We start from the raw sequence: 19440 nt of genomic DNA on the forward strand, positions 1-19440 counted from the left end.
ACCTCATTAGGTTAGGGGAGACTGGGGCCACTGTTAACTCCAAAGTATATCTCAACACCAGTAGGTCTATAGGTTATCTGATGGGGTGTATATCTCAACACCAGTAGGTCTATAGGTTATCTGATGGGGTGTATATCTCAACACCAGTAGGTTATCTGATGGGGTGTATATCTCAACACCAGTAGGTCTATAGGTTATCTGATGGGGTGTATATCTCAACACCAGTAGGTTATCTGATGGGGTGTATATCTCAACACCAGTAGGTCTATAGGTAAAAATGTTATCTGATAAGGTGTATATCTCAACGGATGTGGCAGGGCTTGCAAACTATTACAGACTACAAAGGAAGCTTCCCAGTGACACGAGCCAACCAGACGAGATAAATAATTTCTATGCTCGCTTCAAGGCAAGTAACTCTGAAGCATGCATGAGAGCATCAGATGTTCCGGACGACTGTGTGATCATGCAAACCGGAGCCGATGTGAGTAAGACCCTTAAGTGACTGCAGCTCAGCGTTCAACACCATATTGCCCTCAAAGCTCATCAATAAGCTAAGGACCCTGGGACTACACACCTCCCTCTGCAACTGGATCCTGGACTTCCTTACTGGCCACCCCCAGGTTGTAAGGGTAGGTAACAATACATCCGCCACACTGATCCTCAACACAGGGGACCCTCAGGGGTATGTGCTCAGTCCCCTCCTGTACTCCCTGTTCTCACATGACTGCACGTCCAGGCACGACTCCAACACCATCATTAAGTTTGCTGATGACACAACAGTGGTAGGCCTGATCACCGACAACGATGAGACAGCCTGTAGGGAGGAGGTCAGAGACCTGGCTGTGTGGTGCCAGGACAACAACCTCTCCCTCAATGTGATCAAGACAAAGGAAATGATTGTGGACTACAGGAAAAGGAGGACCGAGCACGTCCCCATTCTCATCGACGGGGCTGCAGTGGAGCAGGTTGAGAGCTTCAAGTTCCTTGGTGTCCACATCACCAACAAACTAACATGGTCCAAGTACACCAAGACAGTCGTGAAGAGGGCACGACAAAACCTATTCCCCCTCAGGAGACTGGCAAGATTTGTCATGGGTCCTCAGATCCTCAAAAGGTTCTACAGCTGCACCATTGAGAGCATCCTGACCGGTTGCATCACTGCCTGATATGGCAACTACTCGGCCTCCGACCGCAAGGTATTACAGAGGGTAGTGCGTACGACCCAGTACATTACAGGGGCCAAGCTTCCTGCCATCCAGGCCCTCTATACCAGGCAGTGTCAGAGGAAGGCCCTAAACATTGTCAAAGACTCAGGACCACCCTAGTCATAGACTGTTCTCTCTGCTACCCCATGACAAGTGGTACCGGAGCGCCAAGTCTAGGTCCAAGAGGCTTCTAAACAGCTTCTACCCCCAAGCCATAAGACTCCTGAACATCTAATCAAATGGCTACCCAGACTTTTACACTGCTGCTTCTCTCTGTTTATTATCTATTCATAGTCACTTTAATAACTCTACCTACTTGTACATATTACCTCGACTAACCGGTGCCCCCACACATTGACTCTGTACCGGTACCCCCTGTATATAGCCTCCACATTGACTCTGTACCGGTACCCCCTGTATATAGCCTCCACATTGACTCTGTACCGGTACACCCTGTATATAGTCTCGCTATTGTTATTTTACTGCTGCTCTTTAATTACTTGTTACTTTTATTTCTTATTGTTATTATTTGGGGGTATTGTTGGTTAAGCGCTTGTAAGTAACATTTCACTGTATTAGGCGCATGTGACTAATAACATTTGATTTGATCTATGGACAAAGTTCTCCCAATGCAATATTTTCCAGAATAGTACCTAGAACAACATATTCACCAATAAGGATTCACCTGGGCGTGGTCTGGCACATACAGTAAATGTATATAAATCAGTTATGGATATTTGTATTGTAACAAAACTTGGTACACATTAGAGGTCGACCGATTATGATTTTTCAACGCCGATACCGATTATTGGTGGCCCAAAAAAGCCGATACCGATTAATCGGCCGATTTTTTTATTGTTTATTTGTAATAATGACAATTACAACAATACTGAATGAACACTTATTTTAACTTAATATAATACATCAATAAAATCTATTTAGCCTCAAATAAATAATGAAACATGTTCAATTTGGTTTAAATAATGCAAAAACAAAGTGTTGGAGAAGAAAGTAAAAGTGCAATATGTGCCATGTAAGAAAGCTAACGTTTAAGTTCCTTGCTCAGAACATGAGAACATATGAAAGCTGGTGGTTCCTTTTAACATGAGTCTTCAATATTCCCAGGTAAGAAGTTTTAGGTTGTAGTTATTATAGGAATTATAGGACTATTTCTCTCTATACGATATGTATTTCATATACCTTTGACTATTGGATGTTCTTATAGGCACTTTAGTATTGCCAGTGTAACAGTATAGCTTCCGTCCTTCTCCTCGCTCCTACCTGGGCTCAAACCAGGAACACATCGACAACAGCCACCCTCGAAGCAGCGTTACCCATGTAGAGCAAGGGAAACAACTACTCCAAGTCTCAGAGCGAGTGACGTTTGAAACGCTATTAGCGTGCACCCGCTAACTAGCTAGCCATTTCACATCGGTTACACCAGCCTAATCTTGGGAGTTGATAGGCTTGAAGTCATAAACAGCGCAATGCATTGCGAAGAGCTGCTGGCAAAATGCAGTAAAGTGCAGTTTTGAATTAATGCTTACGAGCCTGCTGTTGCCTACCATCGCTCAGTCAGACTGCTCTATCAAATCATAAACTTAATTATAACATAACAACACACAGAAACACGAGCCTTAAGTCATTAATATGGTCGAATCCGGAAACTATCACGTTAATTCTTTCAGTGAAATACGGAACCGTTCTGTATTTTATCTAACGGGTGGCATCCATAAGTCTAAATATTCCTGTTACATTGCACAACCTTCAATGTTGTCATAATTACGTAAAATTCTGGCAAATTAGTTCGCAACGAGCCAGGCGGCCCAAACTGTTGCATATACCCTGACTCTGCGTGCAATGAACGGAAGAGAAGTGACAAAATTTCACCTGGTTAATATTGCCTGATAACCTGGATTTCATTTAGCTAAATATGCAGGTTTAAAAATATATACTTCTGTGTATTGATTTTAAGAAAGGCATTGATGTTTATGGTTAGGTACAGTCGTGCAACGATTGTGCTTTTTTCGAAAATGCGCTTTTGTTAAATAATCCCCCGTTTGGCGAAGTTGGCTGTCTTTGTCAGGAAGAAATAGTCTTCACAGTTCGCAACGAGCCAGGCGGCCCAAACTGCTGCATATACCCCGACTCTGTTGCAAGAGAAGTGACACATTTTCCCTAGTTAAAAGAAATTCATGTTAGCAGGCAATATTAACTAAATATGCAGGTTTAAAAATATATACTTGTGTATTGATTTTAAGAAAGACATTGATGTTTATGGTTAGGTACACGTCGGAGCAAAGACAGTCCTTTTTCGCGAATGCGCACCGCATCGATTATATGCAAAGCAGGACAGGCTAGATAAACTAGTAATATCATCAACCATGTGTAGTTAACTAGTGATTATGATTGATTGATTGTTTTTTATAAGATAAATTTAATGCTAGCTAGCAACTTACCTTGGCTTCTTACTGCATTCGCGTAACAGGCAGGCTCCTCGTGGAGTGCAATGTAAAGCAGGTGGTTAGAGCGTTGGACTAGTTAACCGTAAGGTTGCAAGATTGAATCCCCAAGCTGACAAGGTAAAAATCTGTCGTTCTGCCCCTGAACAAGACAGTTAACCCACCGTTCCTAGGCAGTCATTGAAAATAAGAATGTGTTCTTAACCTCTTGGCGTTCCCCTAGGATAGGGGGCGCTACAGCGATTTTTGAAAAAAAATCGTGCCCATTTTAAACGGCCTCCTACTCAAACTCAGAAGCTAGGATATGCATATAATTAATACTTGTGGATAGAAAACACCCTAAAGTTTCTAAAACTGTTTGAATGGTGTCTGTGAGTATAACAGAACTCATATGGCAGTCAAAACCCCGAGACAGATCGAAACAGGAAGTGGAATTCTGAATTGCGAACTCAACTTCATCACGTTGCCTATTAATCACACCGTGAGCTATGGTTCATTGAGCACTTCCTATTGCTTCCACTAGATGTCCCCAGTCTTTACAAAGGGATTTGAGTCTCCTACTGTGAAAACTGACACAATGACACACTGTGGAACGTGGTCACACGGAGAGGGCCATCACCATTATGACGCCGGCGCCCCTGGTTACCCTCCCCTTTCGAAACGTTTTGAAACACAATGCAATCGTCCCCCTCGAATCTTATTGGAGCTCTCGTTGAAAAAGGCCCTACAGATTTATGTTATACAACGTTTGACATGTTTGAACGAACCTAAATAAGAAAAAAATGCATTTTGTTGAACGAGTAGCCCCGGGCACGTCGGAACTTTTGGTGCAGCCTTCAGAACGCGCTAACAACAACAAGCTAATGGAACATAAAGGATGAACTTTTTCAAACGAAAATACATTTGTTGTGGACCTGGAATTCCTGGAAGTGCCTAAGGATGAAGATAATCAAAGGTAAGGGATTATTGACAATAGTATACAAGACTAGATTTGATATGCGATTGTTCCAAGATGGCTAGCCTATTGCTATTGCTAGCCTATTGTTCTGAGTATCGCATCCCCTTTTATCGCAAAGTGTAATTACCCAGTACAGTTATTTTTAAATCTGGCATTACAGGTGCTTTCAAGAGATATTCATCTATAAATCTGAGAATGACAATATTACATTTTAAAAATGTTTTCGAATAGTAATTTAGTAAATTGTAGCACTGTTTCACCGGATGCATTTGAGGGAAAATAGTTAGTCAACGTTACGTGCCGATGTAAAATGCTGTTTTTATATATAAATATGAACTTTATCGAACAAAAGAATGCATGCATTGTGTAACATGATGTCCTAGGTGTGTCATCTGATGACGTTTGTAAAAGGTTAGTGCTGCATTTAGCTGTTTTTTGGTTATTTGTGATGCATGTGGTTGGTCGGAAAATGGCTATGTGGCTACTTTTACGATATACTCTTCTAACATAATCTAATGTTTTGCTTTTGCTGTAAAGCCTTTTTGAAATCAGACAACGTGGTTCGATTCAGGAGAGGTGTATCTATAAAACGATATAATTTGAAAAAAAAACATTTTTTATTTTTTTTTATTACATTTTGTTATGCTAATGGCGATAGGATTTTTTGCTGGATGTCCGTCCGCACAGGGGTTAACTTACTTTCCTAGTTAAAAAATATTAATAAAAAAAAAAAATATTATATATATATATATATATATACTGCTCAAAATAATAAAGGGAACACTTAAACAACACAATGTAACTCCAAGTCAATCACACTTCTGTGAAATCAAACTGTCCACTTAGGAAGCAACACTGATTGACAATAAATTTCACATGCTGTTGTGCAAATGGAATAGACAACAGGTGGAAATTATAGGCAATTAGCCAGACACCCCCAATAAAGGAGTGGTTCTGCAGGTGGTAACCACAGACCACTTCTCAGTTCCTATGATCCTGGCTGATGTTTTGGTCACTTTTGAATGCTGGCGGCGCTTTCACTCTAGTGGTAGCATGAGACGGAGTCTACAACCCACACAAGTGGCTCAGGTAGTGCAGCTCATCCAGGATGGCACATCAATGCGAGCTGTGGCAAGAAGGTTTGCTGTGTGTGTCAGCGTAGTGTCCAGAGCATGGAGGCGCTACCAGGAGACAGGCCAGTACATCAGGCGACGTGGAGGAGGCTGTAGGAGGGCAACAACCCAGCAGCAGGACCGCTACCTCCGCCTTTGTGCAAGGAGGAGCAGGAGGAGCACTACCAGAGCCCTGCAAAATGACCTCCAGCAGGCCACAAATGTGCATGTGTCTGCTCAAATGGTCAGAAACAGACTCCATGAGGGTGGTATGAGGGCCCGACGTCCACAGGTGGGGGTTGTGCTTACAGCCCAACACCATGCAAGACGTTTGGCATTTGCCAGAGAACACCAAGATTGGCAAATTCGCCACTGGCGCCCTGTGCTCTTCACAGATGAAAGGGGGGTGACATTTCTTTGGGGGGCCGCACAGCCCTCCATGTGCTCACCAGAGGTAGCCTGACTGCCATTAGGTACCGAGATGAGATCCTCAGACCCCTTGTGAGACCATATGCTGGTGCGGTTGGCCCTGGGTTCCTCCTAATGCAAGACAATGCTAGACCTCATGTTGCTGGAGTGTGTCAGCAGTTCCTGCAAGAGGAAGGCATTGATGCTATGGACTGGCCCGCCCGTTCCCCAGACCTGAATCCAATTGAGCACATCTGGGACATCATGTCTCGCTCCATCCACCAACGCCACGTTGCACCACATACTGTCCAGGAGTTGTCACCTCATCAGGAGCATGCCCAGGTGTTGTAGGGAGGTCATACAGGCACGTAGAGGCCACACACACTACTGAGCCTCATTTTGACTTGTTTTAAGGACATTACATCAAAGTTGGATCAGCCTGTAGTGTGGTTTTCCACTTTAATTTTGAGTGTGACTCCAAATCCAGACCTCCATGGGTTGATAAATTGGATTTCCATTCATTATTTTTGTGTGATTTTGTTGTCAGCACATTCAACTATATAAAGAAAAAAGTATTTAATAAGATTGTTTCATTCATTCAGATCTAGGATGTGTTATTTTAGTGTTCCCTTTATTTTTTTGAGCAGTGTATATATAATTTTTTTTTTTTTTTAAACATCGGCAAATTACCGATTGTTATGAAAACTTGAAATCGGCCCTAATTAAATCGGCCATTCCAATTATTTGGTCGACCTCTAGTACACATGTTCCAAACACTGTCAAAAGTCAACATCTGAAAGCACATTCGGTGGCACTATAACGGGTACATGTTTACATCTCTTGTTATGTTTGACTCAGAGTGATGAAATTTGGCACACATGCTCAGGGATATGAGTCTGGCTAATCTGTAAAGTAAGGTTCCGTTTGACCGCAGGGGGTGCTGCTGGACAGGAAAAATCGTCCATGCAAGTTCATTAGCTTATTGCCGACATATTGTTTGAGCAAAAGTCTTCGAAAATATTTGAAGATGTGCATCCATATACGAAATTGGTGCCGATCGGTCCAGCAGTTCTGGAGAAGCAGTTTAAAATAGTCAACATCATTAAAAAAAGTTCCCAATATGCATATTGCATGATCTGTTTAATTATGAGTTCTGATATTTGGCAAGGAGTACATAAGTAGCTCATTCTAGGGCGATGTGTCCAATTTGTCCTGATGGTGGCAAAGTGGCCCCACATCTTGAACCCCGGCATTGCTGCTTGCAGCTATATTTATTTAATTACATTTCGCAGTAGCTTGGTGGTAGTTTAACTCAATTCAGAGTTCCTCTGTCCAGTGTCTGTGTTCTTTTGCCCATCTTAATCTTTTATTTTTATTGGCCAGTCTGAGATATGGCTTTTTCTTTGCAACTCGGAGTCGCCTCTTCACTGTTGACGTTGAGACTGGTGTTTTGCGGGTACTATTTAATGAAGCTGCCAGTTGAGGACTTGTGAGGCGTCTGTTTCTCAAACTAGACACTCTAATGTACTTGTCCTCTTGCTCAGTTGTGCACCGGGGCCTCCCACTCCTCTTTCTATTCTGGTTAGAGCCAGTTTGTTCTGTTCTGTGAAGGGAGTAGTACACAGTGTTGTACGATATCTTCAGTTTCTTGGCAATTTCTCGAATGGAATAGCTTTCATTTCTCAGAACAAGAATAGACTGACGAGTTTCAGAAGAAACTGCTTTGTTTCTAGCCATTTTGAGCCTGTAATCGAACCCGCAAATGCTGACGCTACAGATACTCAACTTGTCTAAAGAAGGCCAGTTTTATTGCTTCTTTATCAGAACAACAGTTTTCAGCTGTGCTAACATAATTGCAAAAGGGTTTTTTAATGATCAATTAGCCTTTTAAAATGATACACGTGGATTAGCTAACACACCATGCCATTGTAACACAGGAGTGATATTTGCTGATAATGGGCCTCTGTACGCCTATGTAGATATTCCATAAAAATCATCCGTTTCCAGCTACAATAGTCATTTACAACATTAACAATGTCTACACTGTATTTCTGATCAATTTGATGTTATTTTAATGGACAATTTTTTTTGCTTTTCTTTAAAAAAACAAGACGCAGAGACGCAGCCAACGCAAACAAACAGATGGTATCAAACACATCAAGCACGTGGTTTCCGTTCCACTGACTCCATTCCAGACATTATTATGAGCCATCCTCCCCTCACCAGCCTCCTCTGGGGCTAACATATGCCAGGTTATCTAATGGGACCAGCTACAATATAGTATTCCATGATGTGCAAGTCTGGAATATGTTTGAGAGATACTTTAACCCTTCACCAGCCTCTACTGGGATGGTCTGAGAGATACTTTAACCCTTCACCAGCCTCTACTGGGATGGTCTGAGAGATACTTTAACCCTTCACCAGCCTCTACTGGGATGGTCTGAGAGATACTTTAACCCTTCACCAGCCTCTACTGGGATGGTCTGAGAGATACTTTAACCCTTCACCAGCCTCTACTGGGATGGTCTGAGACAAGCGCATATTGAGAAACTTACCCACACACACAGGATGGAGAGGTATTACCTGGGGTGCAGGAGGAGGAGGGTGGTTTGGGTGTGTGGATAATGAGTTGACCTGGTTAGAGGCATTAGAGGATGGTGGTATGATAACAGAGGGTGGGTGTGTACCTGGGTTATGTGAGGGGGTGCCTTCCTGCCCCTGGCGTGTGGCCACAGGGTCATACTCCTTCCCGTCGTAGTTGGCATCAAAAAACTTCTTAAACCACTGGATGAACTCAAAGTTATCCTGAAACCTCCCTTTCACCAGCCTCTCTACTGGGATGATCTGAGACAGAGAGAGAGAGAGAGATACTTTATTAACAAAGAGCGAGAGGGGGACACAGACAGAGAAAGAGAGAGCGGGACACAGACAGAGAAAGAGAGAGGGGGACACAGAGAGAGAGAGACACAGAGAGAGAGAGAGAGAGAGACACAGAGAGAGAGAAAGAGAGACACAGAGAGAGAGAAAGAGAGACACAGAGACAGAGAGAGAGAGAGAGAGACACAGAGAGAGAGAGAGACACAGAGAGAGAAAGAGAGAGAGACACACAGAGAGAGAAAGAGAGAGACACAGAGAGAGAGCGAGACACAGAGAGATACAGAGAGAGAGAGAGAAAGAGAGACACAGAGAGAGAGACACAGAGAGAGAGCGAGACACAGAGAGAGACAGAGAGAGAAAGAGAGAGACACACAGAGAGAGAGAGAAAGAGAGACACAGAGAGAGAGACACAGAGAGAGAGAGAGAGACACAGAGAGAGAGAGACACACAGAGAGAGAGAGACACAGAGAGAGAGAGAGAGAGAGAGAGAGAGAGAGAGAGAGAGAGAGAGAGAGAGAGAGAGAGAGAGAGAGAGAGAGAGAGAGAGACAGAGAGAGGGGGACACAGAAAGACATGGGGGGACAGAGAGACAGGGGGGCGAGAGACAGAGGGGGGACATAAAGACAGAGGGGAGGACAGAGAGACAGAGGGGAGGGACACAGAGAGAGGGCAGGGACAGAGAGACAGAGGGGGACACACAGAGAGAGAAGACTGGCTATGTGCACACTGCCCACAAAATGAGGTGGAAACTGAGCTGCACTTCCTAACCTACTGCCAAATGTATGACCATATTAAAGACACATATTTCCCTCAGATTACACAGATCCACAGAGTTCAAAAATTAACCAGATTTTGATCAACTCCCATATCTACTGGGTGAAATACCACAGTGTGACATCACAGCAGCAAGATTTGTGACCTGTTGCCACAAGAAAAGGTCAACCAGTGAAGAACAAACACCATTGTAAATACAATCCATATTTATGTTTATTTATTTTCCCTTTTGTATCTGAACTATTTACACATAATATGACATTTGAAATGTCTTTATTCTTTTGGAATGTTTACTGTTAATTTTTATTGTTTATTTCACTTTTGTTTATTATCTACTTCAATTGCTTTGGCAATGTTAACATGTTTCCCGCGCCAATAAAGCCCCTTGAATTGAATTGAGAGATTTAACCATCATGTTATACAGTGTCTGTTTACAACAATGGAGGAGTAAAACAAACTTATACTGTGTGTACCTACATTCAGGTCCAAATCATACAAATAAAAGAAGCCGTTTTTATCTCAATATCAAATCATTTTGGGTAACGATAAAGTACCATGCAATACAGTGAGGGAAAAAAGTATTTGATCCCCTGCTGATTTTCTACATTTGCCCACTGACAAAGAAATGATCAGTCTATAATTTTAATGGTAGGTTTATTTGAACAGTGAGAGACAGAATAACAACAAAAAATTCCAGAAAAACGCATGTCAAAAATGTTATAAAATGATTTGCATTTTAATGAGGGAAATAAGTATTTGACCCCTCTGCAAAACATGACTTAGTACTTGGTGGCAAAACCCTTGTTGGCAATCACAGAGGTCAGACGTTTCTTGTAGTTGGCCACCAGGTTTGCACACATCTCAGGAGAGATTTTGTCCCACTCCTCTTTGCAGATCTTCTCCAAGTCATTAAGGTTTCAAGGCTGACGTTTGGCAACTCGAACCTTCAGCTCCCTCCACAGATTTTCTATGGGATTAAGGTCTGGAGACTGGCTAGGCCACTCCAGGACCTTAATGTGCTTCTTCTTGAGCCACTCCTTTGTTGCCTTGGCCGTGTGTTTTGGGTCATTGTCATGCTGGAATACCCATCCACGACCCATTTTCAATGCCCTGGCTGAGGGAAGGAGGTTCTCACCCAAGATTTGACGGTACATGGCCCCGTCCATCGTCCCTTTGATGCGGTGAAGTTGTCCTGTCCCCTTAGCAGAAAAACACCCCCAAAGCATAATGTTTACACCTCCATGTTTGACGGTGGGGATTATGTTCTTGGGGTCATAGGCAGCATTCCTCCTCCTCCAAACACGGCGAGTTGAGTTGATGCCAAAGAGCTCCATTTTGGTCTCATCTGACAACAACACTTTCACCCAGTTGTCCTCTGAATCATTCAATGTTCATTGGCAAACTTCAGACGGGCATGTATATGTGCTTTCTTGAGCAGGGGGACCTTGCGGGCGCTGCAGGATTTTAGTCCTTCATGGCGTAGTGTGCTACCAATTGTTTTCTTGGTGACTATGGTCCCAGCTGCCTTGAGATCATTGACAAGATCCTCCCGTGTAGTTCTGGGCTGATTCCTCACCGTTCTCATGATCATTGCAACTCCACAAGGTGAGATCTTGCATGGAGCCCCAGGCCGAGGGAGATTGACAGTTATTTTGTGTTTCTTCCATTTGCGAATAATCGCACCAACTGTTGTCACCTTCTCACCAAGCTGCTTGGCGATGGTCTTGTAGCCCATTCCAGCCTTGTGTAGGTCTACAATGTTGTTCCTGACATCCTTGGAGAGCTCTTTGGTCTTGGCCATGGTGGAGAGTTTGGAATCTGATTGATTGATTGCTTCTGTGGACAGGTGTCTTTTATACAGGTAACAAATTGAGATTAGGAGCACTCCCTTTAAGAGTGTGCTCCTAATCAACGCTCGTTACCTATATAAAATAAACCTGGGAGCCAGAAATCTTTCTGATTGAGAAGGGGTCAAATACTTATTTCCCTCATTAAAATGCAAATCAATTGATACATTTTTTACATGCGTTTTTCTGGATTTTTTGGTTGTTATTCTGTCTCTCACTGTTCAAATAAACCTACCATTAAAATGATTGACTGATAATTTGTCAGTGGGCAAGCGTACAAAATCAGCAGGGGATCAAATACTTTTTTCCCTCACTGTATATGGTGTACAGTCAAAGTATTCAGACCCATAATTTATCAAACATAAAAAACAGATACCTTATTTACATAATCAGACCCTTTGCTATGAGACTGGAAACTGAACTCAGGTGCATCCTGTTTCCATTGATCATCCTTGAGATGTTTCTACAACTTGATTGGAGTGCACTTGTGATAAATTCAATTGATTGGACATGATTTGGAAAGGCACACACCTGTCTATATAAGGTCCCACAGTTGACAGGTGTGTCAGAGTAAAAACCAAGCCATTAAGTCAAAGGAATTGTCCGTAGAGCTCAGAGACAGGATTGTGTCGAGGCAAAGATCTGGGGAAGAGTACCAAAACATTTCTTCTGGTCTGATGAAACCAAGACTAAACTCTTTGGACTGAGCGCGAAGCATCACGTCTGGAGGAAACCTGGCACCATCTCTACAGTGAAGCATGGTGGTGGCAGCATCATGCTGTGAGGATGTTTTTCAGCGGCAGGGACTGGGAGACTAGTCAGGATCGAGGGAAAGCTGAACGGAGCAAAATACAGAGACATCCTTGATGAAAACCTGCTCCAGAGTGCTCACGAGACAAAGGTTCACCTTCCAACAGGACAACGACCCTAAGCACACAGCCAAGACAACGCGGGAGTGGCTTCGGGACAAGTCTCTGAATGTCCTTGAGTGGCCCAGCCAGAGCCCGGACTTCAACCCTATCGAACATCTCTGGAGAGATCTGAAAATAGCTGTGCAGCGACGCTCCCCATCAAACCTGAGAGAGCTTGAGAGCATCTGCAGAGAAGAATGGTAGAAACTCCCCAAATACAGGTGTGCCAAGCTTGTAGCATCATACCCAAGAAGACTCAAGGCTGTAATCGCTGCCAAAGGTGCTGCAACAAAGTACCGAGTAAAAGGGCTGAATACTTATGTAAATGTGATATTTCAGGTTTGACAAGGACAGGGTGCCGCCGAGCCTTGACAAGGACAGGGTGCCGCCGAGCCTTGACAAGGACAGGGTGCCGCCGAGCCTTGACAAGGACAGGGTGCAGCCGAGCCTTGACAAGGACAGGGTGCCGCCGAGCCTTGACAAGGACAGGGTGCCGCCGAGCCTTGACAAGGACAGGGTGCCGCCGAGCCTTGACAAGGACAGGGTGCCGCCGAGCCTTGACAAGGACAGGGTGCCGCCGAGCCTTGATAAGGACAGGGACAGGCTGCCGCCGAGCCTTGACAATGACAGGTGCTGCCAATTAAGGGGGTCATCAGTTACAGCTTGGAGAGAGCTGAGGCTGCTGGTTGGTTTGGTGGCCATGAGGCCTTTGGTTTGAGTTTGAAGCTTTGTTTTTTTTTTTTTTCACCTTTATTTAACCAGGTAGGCTAGTTGAGAACAAGTTCTCATTTACAACTGCAACCTGGCCAAGATAAAGCAAAGCAGTGTGACAGAAACAACACAGAGTTACACATGGAATAAACAAACGTACAGTCAATAACACAATAGAAAAGTCTATATACAGTGAGTGCAAATGAAGTAAGATTAGGGAGGTAAGGCAATAAATAGGCCATGGTGGTGAAGTAATTACAAAATAGCAATTAAACACTGGAGTGATAGATGTGCTGAAGATTAATGTTCAAGTAAAGATACTGGGGTGCAAAGGAGCAAAAAAATAAATAACAATATGGGGATGAGGTAGTTGGGTGGGCTATTTACAGATGGGCTATGTACAGGTGCAGTGATCTGTGAGCTGCTCTCACAGCCGATGCTGAAAGGTAGTGAGGAAGATATGAGTCTCCAGCTTCAGTGATTTTTGTAATTCGTTCCAGTCATTGGCAGCAGAGAACTGTAAGGAAAAGTAGAGGAGGTGTTGGCTTTGGGGATGACCAGTGAAATATACCTGCTGGAGCGCCTGCTATGGGTGGGTGTTGCAGTGGTGACCAGTGAGCTGAGATAAGGCGTGGGCTTTACCTAGCAAAGGCTTATATATGACCTGGAGCCAGTGGGTTTGACGAGGGCCAGCCAACGAGAGCATACAGGTCACAGTGGTGGGTAGTATATGGGGCTTTGGTGACAATACGGATGGCACTGTGATAGACTGCATCCAATTTGCTGAGTAGAGTGTTGGAGGCTATTTTGTAAATGACATCGCCGAAGTCAAGGATCGGTAGGATAGTCAGTTTTACAAGGGTATGTTTGGCAGCATGATGAAGTATGCTTTGTTGCGAAATAGGAAGCCGATTCTCAATTCAGATTTGGATTGGAGATGCTTGATGTGAGTCTGGAAGGAGAGTTTACAGTCTAGCCAGACACCTAGGTATTTGTAGTTTTCCACATATTCTAAGTCAAAACCGTCCAGAGTAGTGATGCTAGTCGAACGGGAGGGTGCGGGCAGCGATCGGTTGAAGAGCATGCATTTAGTTTTACTTGCATTTATGAGCAGTTGGAGGCCACGGAAGGAGAGTTGTATGGCATTGAAGCTCATCTGGAGGTTTGTTAACACAGTGTCTAAAGAAGGGCCAGAAGTATACAGAATGGTGTCGTCTGCGTACATCATTGATGACATCATTGATGTATACAGAGAAAAGAGTCGGCCCGAGAATTGAACCCTGTGGAACCCCCATAGAGACTGCCAGAGGTCCAGACAACAGGCCCTCCGATTTGACACACTGAACTCTATCAGAGAAGTAGTTGGTGTACCAGGCGAGGCAATCATTTGAGAAACCAAGGCTATTGAGTCTGTCGATAAGAATGCGGTGATTGACAGAGTCGAAAGCCTTGGCCAGGTCAATGAATACGGCTGCACAGTATTGTCTTTTATCGATGGCGGTTATGATATCGTTTAGGACCTTGAGCGTGGCTGAGGTGCACCCATGGTCAGCTCGGAAACCAGACTGCATAGCGGAGAAGGTACGGTGGGATTCGAAATGGTCGGTGATCTGTTTTCGAAGATTTTAAAAAGGCAGGGCAGGATGGATATAGGTCTGTAACAGTTTGGGTCTAGAGTGTCTCCCCTTTGAAGACGGGGATGACCGCGGCAGCTTTCCAATCTTTAGGGATCTCAGACGATACGAAAGAGAGGTTGAACAGGCCAGTAATAGGGGTTGCAACAATTTCGGCAGATAATTTTAGAAAGAGAGGGTCCAGATTGTCTAGGGTAGTCAGGTCTGGAGCGAACCAAGGGCTATATCTGTTCTTAGTTCTACATTTTTTGAATGGGGCATGCTTATTTAAGAAGGTGATTTAGGGTTGTACCTGGTAGGTTCCATGATAATTTGTGTGAGATTGAGGGCATCTATTTTAGATTGTAGGTCGGCTTTGGTGTTAAGCATATCCCAGTTTAGGTCACCTAACAGTACAAACTCTGAAGATAAATGGGGGGCGATTCAATCACATAAGGTGTCCAGGGCACATTTTAGGCAAGCCGGTTTGTAGTTCCCTTTTCTATTTATTTATGTTGGACACCATTTTGAACAATCCATAATCCGCTTGGACTGGCCGACCGAGATGTCAAGAGAGACAGAGCTGGCCCTGGTCAAGTTAAATGTAAGGTATCTCCTGGGTACATGCAGTCAACACCTGGACAAGTTAAGGTGTCTCCTGGGTACATGCAGTCAACACCTGGTCAAGGTAAGGTGTCTCCTGGGTACATGCAGTCAACACCTGGTCAAGTTAACGTGTCTCCTGGGTACATGCAGTCAACACCTGGTCAAGGTAAGGTGTCTCCTGGGTACATGCAGTCAACACCTGGTCAAGGTAAGGTGTCTCCTGGGTACATGCAGTCAACACCTGGACATATAGGCTTGCTTCTCCCGTCTACACACAAAGTCAGGTTACAGAACACTTAGACAAGCCTAGAACCTCTAGACTTAGCGAGTACAGTGTTAACAGTAGGACTAATAGTTTTCCATTAATATTGTCAAAAAGCTACAAAAAAGAATTGAGAATTTGAGTCATGAATTTAGCGAGGACTGTGTGGGAGTGGTCTGAGTGAGAGGTGTAATTGGAGGGATATGTAACCTGAAAACTAGCTGTTATTGGTCCTTTTGCATGGCCCGGTGTACCAGGTGGGGTTTACTTAAGTATTAATGGAATGGTCTAATATGTGCAGACTGCAAAATGAACTCGCCCAGAGAGGTTTGGAATTCTTTGTTATTGGTCTATTAACCTCTCTTGGGTAGGGGGCAGTATTTTCACGGCCGGATGAAAAACGTACCCAAATTAAACGGCCTACTACTCGGGCCCAGGAACTAGAATATGCATATTATTAGTAGATTTGGATAGAAAACACTCTGAAGTTTCTAAAACTGTTTGAATGATGTCTGTGAGTTTAACAGAATTCATATGGCAGGCAAAAACCTGAGAAAAATCCAACCAGGAAGTGGGAAATCTGGTTCTTGTAGTCTATTCAAGTCATTGCCTATCTAACACACAGTGACTTAGGGTTCATTTTGCACTTCCTAAGGCTTCCACTAGATGTCAACAGTCTTTAGAAAGTTGTTTGAGGCGTCTATGGTGAACAGAGAGCGAACAAAGGAAGTTGGAAGTTGTTGACTCAGGAAAGCACGAGTTCATTGGCGTGCATCCACGTGATGAGGCAGCTGTGTTCCAAAACGTTTTTCAAGACATTGGAATCGTCCGGTTGGAATATTATTGAAGTTCTAAGTTAAAAAGGCCCTAAAGATTGATGCTATACAACGTTTGACATGTTTGAACGAACGTAAATATAACTTTTTTTTACTTTTTGTCGTGACATTTTGGCCGCGCTTCCTACACTTGGAGTAGCTTACTGAACAAGCAAACAACAAGGAGGTATTTGGACATAAATTATGGACTTTATCGAACAAAACAACATTTATTGTGGACCTGGAATTCCTGGAAGTGCCTTCTGATGAAGATCATCAAAGGTAAGTGAATATTTCTAATGCTATTTATGATTTTAGATGACTCCAAAATGGCGGGTATCTGTATTGCTTGATGTCTTTTTCTGAGCGCAGTACTCAGATTATTGCAAAGTGTGCTTTCCCCGTGAAGCTTTTTTGAAATCTGTCACAGCGGTTGCATAAAGGAGATGTTCATCTATAATTCTTTGAATAACAGTTTAATATTTTATCAACATTTATGATGAGTATTTTTGTAAATTGTAGTGCTAATTCACCGAAGGTATTGGAGGAAAAATATTTTCTGAACATCACGCGCCAACGAAAAATGCTGTTTTTGGATATAAATATCAACTTGATCGAACAAAAAAATGCATGTATTGTGTAACATGATGTCCTAGGAGTGTCATCTGATGAAGATCGTCAAAGGTTAGTGCATAATTTTAGCTGGTTTTGTGGTTTTTGTGTCGCCTGTCCTTGCTAGGAAAATGGCTGTGTGTTTTTTCTTGTGTTGGAACTGTCCTAACATAATCTAACTTTATGCTTTCGCCGTAAAGCCTTTTTGAAATCGGACAATGTGGTTGTATTAACCTCTCTAGGGCAGGTGGCACCAAATCGTCCCACCTACGTAACAGCCAGTTGAATTCTGTGGCGCGATATTCAAATACCTTAGAAATGCTATTACTTCAATTTCTCAAACATATGACTATTTTACAGCATTTTAAAGACAAGAGTCTCGTTAATCTAACCACACTGTCCGATTTCAAAAAGGCTTTACAACGAAAGCAAAACATTAGATTATGTCAGCAGAGTACCCAGCCAGAAATAATCAGACACCCATTTATCAAGCTAGCATATAATGTCACAAAAACCCAGAACACAGCTAAATGCAGCACTAACCTTTGATGATCTTCATCAGATGACACACCTAGGACATTATGTTATACAATACATGCATGTTTTGTTCAATCAAGTTCATATTTATATCAAAAAACAGCTTTTTACTTTAGCATGTGACGTTCAGAACTAGCATACCCCCCGCAAACTTCCGGCGAATTTACTAACAAGTTACTAAATTACTCACGATAAACGTTCATAAAAAGCATAACAATTATTTTAAGAATTATAGATACAGAACTCCTCTATGCACTCGATATGTCCGATTTTAAAATAGCTTTTCGGTGAAAGCACATTTTGCAATATTCTAAGTAGATAGCCCGGCATCACAGGGCTAGCTATTTAGACACCCACCAAGTTTGACCCTCACCAAACTCAGATTTACTATAAGAAAAATTGGATTACCTTTGCTGTTCTTCGTCAGAATGCACTCCCGGGACTTCTACTTCAATAAAAAATGTTGGTTTGGTTCCAAATAATCCATAGTTATATCCAAATAGCGCCGTTTTGTTGTGCGTTCAAGACACTATCCAAGGGTGACGAAGGGTTACGCGCCCGACGCGTTTCGTGACAAAAAAATTCTAAATATTCCATTACCGTACTTCGAAGCATGTCAACCGCTGTTTAAAATCAATTTTTATGCGATTTTTCTCGTAAAAAAGCGATAATATTCCGACCGGGAGTCGTTGTTTTCATTCAAAGACGAAAGAATAAAAACATGGCGTCGCCTCGTGCATGCGCCTCAGTCTCATTGTCCTCAGATCGACTACTATCAAAATGCGCTACTGTTTTTCAGCCTGGGCCTGCAAAGGCATCATTCAGCGGTTTGCTGCCTTCTGAGAGCCTATGGGAGCCGTAGGAAGTGTCACGTTACAGCAGAGATCCTCAGTTTTCAATAAAGAGAGTGTAGAAGGCCAAGAAATGGTCAGAGAGGGCACTTCCTGTAAGGAATCTTCTCAGGTTTTGGCCTGCCAAATGAGTTCTGTTATACTCACAGACACCATTCAAACAGTTTTAGAAACTTTGGAGTGTTTTCTATCCAAAGCTAATAATTATATGCATATTCTAGTTTCTGGGCAGGAGTAATAATCAGATTAAATCGGGTACGTTTTTTATCCGGCCGTGAAAATACTGCCCCCTATCCATAACAGGTTAACTTATACCGCCTGATGATGTCACCAGGCAAGCCAAAACTCCCCCCATGTAAAACCTGCTGATCAGAAGGTCCTGTGTAGACTGTATTTTCAACCAGAAACTATCAGGAAATAACAATGATCACATTTTTTTGCTTCAAACATTTGCAGTGTTAGTTTCATCAGCTGTTGTACCAGATGAGACAAAAAAAAGAAAAACAGAATTTGGACTGCACTGGGCCTTTCATTGATGATGAACCTTGTCTACGCCCATCCTCTTGAAGGAGGGCTTGTTGTGTGTGTGTGTGTGTGTGTGTGTGTGTGTGTGTGTGTGTGTGTGTGTGTGTGTGTGTGTGTGTGTGTGTGTGTGTGTGGTGTACCTTGTCTACGCCCATTCTCTTGAAGGAGGCCTGTAGGACCTTGAAGTTGTTGATGAACTCATGTTCCAGCCGAGCTGAGAACTTCACCTTCTTCAGCAGGACACAGCCAGGGAACAACATGTCCATGAACTGACAATACACTGCACCTACAAACACACAACAGTTATAAGTTAGCATATTCATTATGACATTAATCTCAATGATTGAAATGTTT

The 19440-nt window shown here is 43.1% G+C and overlaps 1 protein-coding gene across 2 annotated transcripts in view; it reads right to left on the minus strand.

Annotated features, from left to right (window-relative positions):
* The window catches only part of LOC115180837 (microtubule-associated protein RP/EB family member 3), a 57840-nt gene that overhangs the window by 14570 nt on the left and 23830 nt on the right, over positions 1–19440 (minus strand). For both annotated transcript variants that reach the window (XM_029742995.1, XM_029742996.1), the window contains exons 3-4: positions 19227–19372; positions 8833–8989 (exon numbers count right to left, since the gene is read on the minus strand). In XM_029742995.1, coding sequence (XP_029598855.1) covers positions 8833–8989; positions 19227–19372 — 303 coding nt within the window. The remainder of the gene's footprint in view (positions 1–8832; positions 8990–19226; positions 19373–19440) is intronic.

This window comes from Salmo trutta, unplaced genomic scaffold (assembly GCF_901001165.1).
Source record: "Salmo trutta unplaced genomic scaffold, fSalTru1.1, whole genome shotgun sequence".
In the NCBI taxonomy this organism is placed as follows: Eukaryota; Metazoa; Chordata; class Actinopteri; order Salmoniformes; family Salmonidae; genus Salmo; species Salmo trutta.